The 7,945-nt window shown below is 33.0% G+C and overlaps 4 protein-coding genes and 1 long non-coding RNA gene across 9 annotated transcripts; 3 read left to right on the top strand and 2 right to left on the bottom strand.

Annotated features, from left to right (window-relative positions):
• The first annotated feature begins 10 nt into the window (after positions 1–10).
• On the top strand, positions 11–1,704 carry LOC109587588 (uncharacterized). Its single transcript, XR_002187694.1, has 3 exons — positions 11–132; positions 185–927; positions 978–1,704. It is a non-coding gene; the product is annotated as an uncharacterized LOC109587588 (long non-coding RNA).
• Positions 1,705–1,771: 67 nt separating this feature from the next.
• LOC109587576 (uncharacterized) lies at positions 1,772–2,985 on the bottom strand. 2 transcript variants are annotated; one of them, XR_002187691.1, is made up of 6 exons: positions 2,839–2,985; positions 2,612–2,785; positions 2,453–2,568; positions 2,333–2,401; positions 2,165–2,290; positions 1,772–2,108 (listed from the first exon to the last, which is right to left on the bottom strand). XR_002187691.1 is itself a non-coding variant. In XM_020003809.1 (5 exons), exons 1-5 carry the CDS (start codon positions 2,945–2,947, stop codon positions 2,047–2,049), a joined length of 699 nt encoding a protein of 232 aa, XP_019859368.1. In that variant the 5' UTR covers positions 2,948–2,973; the 3' UTR covers positions 1,772–2,046. The 2 variants fall into 2 exon arrangements, 1 of the variants encoding a protein (XP_019859368.1); XM_020003809.1 differs by having other exon boundaries at positions 2,453–2,785; positions 2,839–2,973.
• Positions 2,986–3,046: 61 nt separating this feature from the next.
• On the top strand, positions 3,047–4,643 carry LOC109587556 (uncharacterized). The gene is made up of 6 exons (XM_020003792.1): positions 3,047–3,261; positions 3,310–3,584; positions 3,628–4,035; positions 4,086–4,148; positions 4,309–4,378; positions 4,428–4,643. The coding sequence occupies exons 1-6, from the start codon at positions 3,209–3,211 to the stop codon at positions 4,507–4,509; spliced, it is 951 nt and encodes a 316-aa protein (XP_019859351.1). The 5' UTR covers positions 3,047–3,208; the 3' UTR covers positions 4,510–4,643.
• Positions 4,644–4,707: 64 nt separating this feature from the next.
• Positions 4,708–5,648, bottom strand: LOC105315976 (cell wall integrity and stress response component 4-like). 2 transcript variants are annotated; one of them, XM_020003803.1, is made up of 3 exons: positions 5,217–5,648; positions 4,929–5,162; positions 4,713–4,865 (listed from the first exon to the last, which is right to left on the bottom strand). In XM_020003803.1, the coding sequence occupies exons 1-3, from the start codon at positions 5,629–5,631 to the stop codon at positions 4,798–4,800; spliced, it is 717 nt and encodes a 238-aa protein (XP_019859362.1). In that variant the 5' UTR covers positions 5,632–5,648; the 3' UTR covers positions 4,713–4,797. The 2 variants fall into 2 exon arrangements, with proteins under 2 accessions (XP_019859357.1, XP_019859362.1); XM_020003798.1 differs by having other exon boundaries at positions 4,708–5,162.
• A 31-nt stretch (positions 5,649–5,679) lies between these two features.
• LOC109587541 (uncharacterized) lies at positions 5,680–7,824 on the top strand. 3 transcript variants are annotated; one of them, XM_020003787.1, is made up of 7 exons: positions 5,680–5,771; positions 5,866–6,142; positions 6,194–6,343; positions 6,393–6,554; positions 6,687–6,749; positions 6,797–7,282; positions 7,337–7,824. In XM_020003787.1, exons 2-6 carry the CDS (start codon positions 6,061–6,063, stop codon positions 7,024–7,026), a joined length of 687 nt encoding a protein of 228 aa, XP_019859346.1. In that variant the 5' UTR covers positions 5,680–5,771; positions 5,866–6,060; the 3' UTR covers positions 7,027–7,282; positions 7,337–7,824. The 3 variants fall into 3 exon arrangements, with proteins under 3 accessions (XP_019859346.1, XP_019859341.1, XP_019859337.1); XM_020003782.1 differs by having other exon boundaries at positions 5,700–5,771; positions 5,844–6,142; positions 7,146–7,282; XM_020003778.1 differs by having other exon boundaries at positions 5,700–5,771; positions 5,844–6,142.
• Positions 7,825–7,945: the final 121 nt, after the last annotated feature.

Raw genomic sequence — 7,945 nt, 5'->3', positions numbered from 1 at the left:
TGTATTATGTTGGGAGGTGTTTACTCTTGGTTGGACACCATATCCTGGCTTAGATCCATCAGGAGTGGTGGATTTACTGAATAATGGAAAAAGACTGAACTGTCCACATAATGAAGCCTGCTCACAAGAAATGTAAGATGCATTAGCACAAGTAGATACATGCCAATTCATTATCATTTCATAGCTTTATACTGATGAGATCATGCTGGCATGAGTATCCTGATGACAGACCAACTTTTAAGGATTTGGTTTCATCAATTAATACTCTCATTGAACCATTGGCTCAATACATTAGTTTACAATGATGTATGTAACTGTACTCTGCATGTGTAGTAATGATTTAGTGTTACTTCTGCTATACTTTTAGTACATGAGTAATATTATTGTTTGGTTACTGAACTATTTCTATCATTTTTAATTGGTGATGCTTCTTCACTTTCTTGCTGTGCTTTCAAAATCTGAGCTGGTTTTCTAATAGTAGTTAATGAATTTTTGTGTCACAGGAATGACATTAAAAATGTATAATCTTTATGGCCTTAGATTATTAAGCACCTCCCACTGCACATTTGCTGGATTTTTCACAATGAGATCAGTTGCTATGTTTCAATTCAGTCTCTTTGTTGCTTACTTTATAGTGACTTTCTATTGGTACCAGATGGTTCTAGGCTTCTAGCACATTTCCCAAATTATTACCCACTCATTGTATTCAATATAGTACAACATTAAGTGTTACTTGTTCCTGTCAAATGAACTGTCTGTTGCATTTTTATCAAATACTTTACAACCACAATCATTATATATACCTCGAAGGAATAGACTGTAATGAAACATTATACAATACTACTATAGAAGGGATACAATATGAAAGGAATTTAAGTTACTGGTCTAACTTTATTGCTAAAGAAGATTCTAACCCTTGTACAATAGGTTAGTAATTATAATTATATTCATGATTTATTCATCATTATCTACTATAGATCCAGTGGTCAGTAGCAGTTCTCCATTAATCAGCAGTACTTCTGTTACTAGTTTTAATATTATGCCTACAGCTTCTATCTCTTCAGATCTATACAACTCCTCAACTCACTTTTTTGCAGTTGAAGTTTATACATATTATATAGACCTACTATATACATGTACTTGTATACATAACATGCATGATTAATGTAGAGTTTTATGTACGATACCATAATCATTACTTGCATGTATTTGGGAATGTATGTGTATGAAACTATTATGTGTTATTTTATCATTAGTTTTATTTTTTAATCAGGCTACTAGGTACTAGGATCACTGAGCTAGAGCACAGATTGAAAGTACTAGAGATATCAGGATTATGGTCAACTCCAGATAATGAAGACGATGACATAGAGAGAGGGAAAACAACCAGCCATTAGCTGGGGGGAGGAGGAGGAGGAGGGAGAGGAGGAGGTGGTTTTGGTAGAGGAAGATAAGAATGGATCATCAGTGCAAGGTATAATGTATACATGTAAGCAAAAATAATCATATAAAAATATTGACACTTATGTCATTGACAGCTAATAAGAACAAAATAAGGACAGTGTGAATAGTAATGTTGTGATAGTATACAAATTTGTACATGTATATACTGATTGGGGGCACACTTGCAACTGGTTTCCAAGACCTTTAATGGGCCTTTTAGATAGTATTCTCTCTTTATATTATATAAGTTAGGTTTAGCATGTAGGGGGCGTTTATAGTCCTGCTCTAAGCTACTCTGTTTAATATTGGCTTTTCTCTTTTATTCATATTAAATAAAAATAACAATGATGGTGCATTATTTCACTGACAGTTAATAAGAACAAAAACTAAGAAAAATAGTAATAAGAATATATAAAAACAATAAAATCAGAACAAAAATATCAATATTAATCAATCAATGATACTACATATCAGTTATTACTTAGCTATAGATTGTCAATGGCAGCACCAATCAGTAGACACTAATTGCAGTACAACTTCTTTTTTTGAGGCAAAACTGGACACAAAGTCCATAGGGCAAAAGGCAATGATGCTATTGACAGTTCATAAGAACAAGGACAATAGCAGTAGCAGCATTAACATCCCTCCTGTTGCTTTAAGAGTAGCTGTATAGGAGAATGATTAAATTAAAACTAACATAAAAATAATGAATTATACTTACAAGCTCCACCAGGAGAAGGTGTATCAGGTCCATCAGTAGTAGGTGGTGGAGTAGAAGTAGTAGAAGGTAGGATAGAAAAAGTTGGGGTTTTAGTATCAGGAGAACTGGTACTTGAAGGAGATATTTCTAATGAGACATTGGAGTAAGGTTCAGTTTATTAGTAATTACCTAGAGATTCGGAAGGGCTCGAAACTGACGTTGATGGATCGATAGTATTGCATGTGGAATCAGTTATTGCTGTTGTGAGAGATCATACATATCAAAACCAAATAGAATAATTTAACTTACTTATGTTAAATTTTAAGTAACAGCTACACATAGAGCTAGAACTGTTTAAACATAGAACAAGTGTACTTTGATTTCCAAATTGTGCCAGGTAACTAGACACATTCAAGCACACCTTACTATTAGAGAAAGAAGCTGTATCATTACAAAAAAGTTGGTTACTTGTGCTATTATAGCACTGGTAAGAAAGAGGTGCTGTATAATAATGAATACAGTTTTGTCCTGGAGTAAAAATGTCTTTGTAATAATACTCTTCATCAATCTCAACCATTCTAATGTCTGTACAGAATTGCATTTCAATGCAGTTATCTTCACATGAGAGGGTAACATGAGATGCTACAGGAAAATATGACTTGTTAGATTTCATATCAACATAATTCATCACTTACCTTCATGATTTCCAATGAACAAGGTTGAAAGCATTAATAAGATTGTCAGTTTCATTGTGGTAAAATATGGTTGCTGTGGTAAGCTGGCAACCGTAAATACACTGTACATAGCTAATTCTAATGCTCATTATATAACTCAAAAGAACAAAGCTGGGCGAGGCCAATGACTGTTCATTCATGTGACTGTGACTGTTCATTCATGTGACTGTGACTATGACATAATTCTAATTTTAGAATTTTCCCAATTATAATTCTAATTATAGACTTTAACCATTTAACAGTTATTTTATTTTAAAGTGTCTTACTCGTTGCAATTGGGTTACGCAAACTGCTTGTAATTCTATCAGTATCGATTATTCTTTTAGAAAAGATGCAACAAGTCTTCTCATTATTATGTTTTGTTCAGACATTTTTTGTTTGTTGGTAAGAAATTAATCTATTGATTGCATTATTTTGTGTTCATTTTTTTAGTTTTGCTGCATATTTCACAAACCAACCAGCTGGAACAACCTATGCCTTGATAAACAGCACTGTAAAGATTGACTGTGCTATTTCTGGATCCACATTCATTCCTCTATGGAAAATTAATGGTACTATTTATGATATTTACACTGATCCACCGAATGGAGTCAGTTATGTTCCTGATGGATTATTAATCCATCATGTATCATTACATTGGAACTTCACTTCATTTCAATGCTATATATTTGGTTTATCATCAACCATTGGATATCTTTATGTACTAAGTAAGTCCCTAATATTTGTATAGTTATTCTATTAAATTCATAGTAATACCAGACATCAGTTCTACAATTATTTCAACAGGCAGTTCATCATATTTTCATTCAGACTTTACCTCCAGCACACCATTAATGTCTTCATTCATCCCTAATGTGACAATAATATCATTAAGTTCTCATTCACACATAATTTTAACATCTTTTTCACTTTCTATGTCTCCCCAGTCACTCAATGGCTCACCATTAAAAACTCTAGCAGGATCCTCTGATATAAACAATATAACAATAGATTCAATACTCTACAGTACTGAGATGCTGATGATGTCATCTTCTATTAATACTCCAATGGTTATTGAAAGTATTAAAAGTAGCAGTTTTGGGAATGAGACTACAGTTGGGAATAGTCACAATGTGAGAGTTATCTTTATTTCGGCTGTTGTTTCATCAATTTGTGCAAGTAAAGTCCATTGTATGGTAGTAAATGTTATTTTTTTCCTAAATTACAAGGTCTATTGATGATAGCTGCTATGTGCCTTATTGTTTTTGCTCTGGTTAGAAAGAAAAGAAAAGGTATATTATATTGAAAGTTGATTGCAATGAATATGGTGTATTATTAACACAAGCAATTCATTTTGCATATGTACTGTGCTAAAAGGCACTGATATATCATAATATGATTATAGTGCATATCACTCTGTTTGAGATCATTTTATTTATTTATCGTTTCTAGAAAAGAAGTCCACAAAAACATTTTCTGAGTCTAATCCAGTTTATGATGAGCCAGTTCATGAAAATATCCAGTAAGTGGTGGGTCTATACTCAGTATTATAGTGTTTATGTATTTGTTAGGTTTAATCCATCTTATGGGTTGGTCAGAGGGCCTGTGAGGTCCACTGTCAATCCAGTGTATGAAGAAATTAACTTAACTTAAGGACAAACAATAAAGTTTCTTTAAGGTTTTCATAATAATAGTACATGTACCATACATGTAATGCCATGCATGCAAGTGTCACCACTCACCACAGTTTAAATGGGTCAGGCATAAGATAATATTAATTTCCATGGTCATATTTTTACTAAAATTAATTTTTTTAAAATTACCTACTATAATTATAGTTGATTTCTAAGTAACATGTTTTTCACGTTCTCATTAATTATAATAACAAAACTACAAAAATATAAGACTGTAGTTTATAGTCAGCATCAAATTGTTCAATAATTAAAAAAATAAAACCAACATTGTCATTAAAAATGTAATACCAAGCGTTGGGTTGTGGCTACCTGCAGCTGTAATAATAGAGTAGAATAGTAGATATAGACTACTGATTAGATATACTGGTTTAGACTGACCATAATTTCCTTGACTAGTTGTAGAAGGGCCACTAGTTGTGGTTGTAGAAGGCCCACTCGAACTAGTTGTAGAAGGTCCATTAGGTGTAGTTGTAGAAGGATCACTAGGACTAGGAGCATTAGTAGATGATGGAGTAGAATTGCTTAGGCTGTCATTATTTGTCATAGAAGTTGTAGAAAGACTTGGATCTGAAGTTTGAGTAGAAGTACTTGAACTCATTTTAATGTCACTGACTACAACATAACGCACCATAATGAATGATAAATTTGTTGGAAATTAATTTTTACTTTTAGCTATTGTGTATGATTCCGTTTTATCTTGAAATTGAACAGAAATGTTGAGAGTCTCAGGAGTACCAAGCATTGTTATGTTGATACATAAATCAGTGGGTGATTTGCTAAGATCTGTGGTACAATTACACATTGCTACAGTAACTACAGTTGTTGATGATTTATAGACAAAGTAAGACACTCCGGTAGCAATGAATTCATGGTAATCAACTTCATAAATACTTATTGCCCAAGGAGGACTATTGCAGACAGCAGTAAAGCATAGTAGGTCTGAATTGTTAGATCCATATAGCTTAGTTGTATTTTGAGGTGGTGTTAACTTGTAGCCCCATCTATTTGAAAAGTCTGAACTATCATTATCACCAGTGAAAAGTAGACACAACAGAGTAATGATTCTGAAAATGGTCTTCATCCTAGCCCCACCTCTAAACTAGGGATTTAATAATTGTAATAACTATCTAGTCTAGTCTAGATCTAGATTCTATATCTAGGCTACATGAAGCTCATCACCATCATTATGTTTCTACAGATTCTATTTATGGCTGTTAGTTGGTAAGGATTCTGGATGTAAAATTGTAAATGACTTGTATTTTGTCATTCCATAAATTGCCATTTTACTATTAGCTATGCTGCCTCTTTCTTAAAGGAGCCAGCTCCTACTACAAATGCTGTTATAAATGGAAGTGCAAAGATAGACTGTGTTATTACTGGATACAAATGGAAAGTTCCATTTTGGATAATTAATGGTACACAGTACTACCCAAAAAGCAAGAGAAATCCTTTACCGGCTGGTGCAAGCACTCTTTCTAATCACAGTGTGTTATTGATTGATCCAGTGTCAATGGCATGGAACAATACTTCATTTCAATGTCGAATTTTAGGAAAAAATATAAAATCAAGTATTGGCTATTTATTTGTTTACTGTAAGTTAATTTGTCAAGCTATTAAATGTACTGTCTTTTTGTAATTTATAGATCCAGACGATCTTGGGATGCTTGATAGCTCAACTGTAAAACATGTTATAAGCAGTTCACTAGCTGTTCCATTGACAAAGAAATCTTGCTATAAATCTACTATGCCCATTGAAGTAGAAGCATCACTAAATGATTTGTCTTTACATTATGGTATGCACAATGAGTTTATGTATTGCTCAGTGAATGATAATATTGATAGTGCCAACTTCTGTTGACTATGAGCTGTCTATTTCATCAAGTTCCATGTATTCAATGTCTGAAGGAAGTCTTAATTCTGAAATTGAACAGACCCAAGGGACCAATGGTGTTGACCATGTTGATATGAGATTTGTTTATGTTATCACTCCTGTATTAGTAACAGGTAAGTCTTGTTTGTATCTTAAGCCTCATCATGAGAATAACAGTTATGCAGACTTAAATTTGTTTGTGTGTAATTATTTACCTATACTATACTGATTTCATAATTATTTTTATTATTATTGTAAACATTAAGGCACATGTCTCTTTATTGTTGTGACTTTGGGGATTTCATTGAGATGCTATTACATCAAAAAAGGTGAGGACAAAATTTATGATTCAAATAAAATTTGAATGTCCTTTTAGTGAAAAAGAAAAACACAGCAACTTCATCTAATGAAGAGCATGCTATTTCCAGAAATGAGCCATTCCTCTCTTCAATTCAGAGGGATGAAGTACATCATAATCCAGCATATGGCATAGTAGAAAGAAGAACAGGGATTATGTGTATCAACCAAGCTTATGGTTTGGTTACTGGACACAATGATGAATCCAGATTGAGGCACAATCCAGCTTATGGTGTGATCAGACTTTAAATTTAGTGTATGAAGTTACTGTTGCCCATTATAATATTTTCTGTCAAGTTAACAATGCTAAATATAGATCTAAGATTAGTTATATGCAGAGATTTATAAATGCATCAAATTTTTCTTAGGTATTATATTTGGACTAAAAATGACTTACTAAGTGTTTCAGATAAGGATAGAGTACCTATTGACGTATTATTGGTGTCTGGTAGCTTACAACAAGGCCTTAGTGTTGTTCTTACATGTGAAATTGAAAGTTCTCAAGGTATACAACAATTAATAGCATTCATTGTATAAACAAACATGTTTTTCAATACAGGCAAATTTGCCAATGTTTCCTAGCTTGCAGCATTTTCAATATGGTATATCTGAACTGTCAGTGGTGTTTAACTCTACTCAGCTAGCACTTCCCTTTAACCTAACTGTTCAGCTTTTTGCAGTTGATACTTTAATGGCATCACAAGTCAACATGGCTTTTGGTATAAAAAGAACAAACATTGTACTCGATCCTCTAACAACAGCGTCAAGCATGACTTTGACAAAAACTAGCTCTAGTACTCCTGGATTAACAGTGATGACAACTTCCATGATGGAGTCAAGAAGTTCTACAATCCAGTCAACAGTCACTTCATCAACAACAATGACAACAAGCACTCCTGTTGTATCTTGTCCAGTTAACAGTTCAGGCACAATCACAAACAATTTATATTTAATATTAGTTTTAGCCATAGCTGCAGCTTATTTGTATTAACTTTATGCAGATCTATATTATTAGCTTTTCTATAATGATAGTCTTGTAATCATAAACATTGCATTTGACTGTGGTAGGTAGACCTAGTTGCTGAGGTATGCATCAATAATATCCATCAATACAATTCCTTATTACTAACAAAGCACATGACCGCAAAATAATAGAAACTCCAGTGAC

Source organism: Amphimedon queenslandica, unplaced genomic scaffold, assembly GCF_000090795.2.
Source record: "Amphimedon queenslandica unplaced genomic scaffold, v1.1 AMPQUscaffold_13513, whole genome shotgun sequence".
Taxonomy (NCBI): Eukaryota; Metazoa; Porifera; class Demospongiae; order Haplosclerida; family Niphatidae; genus Amphimedon; species Amphimedon queenslandica.
Note: the sequence above shows the minus strand (reverse complement) of the source record. Positions and strands in the feature narration are given on the sequence as shown.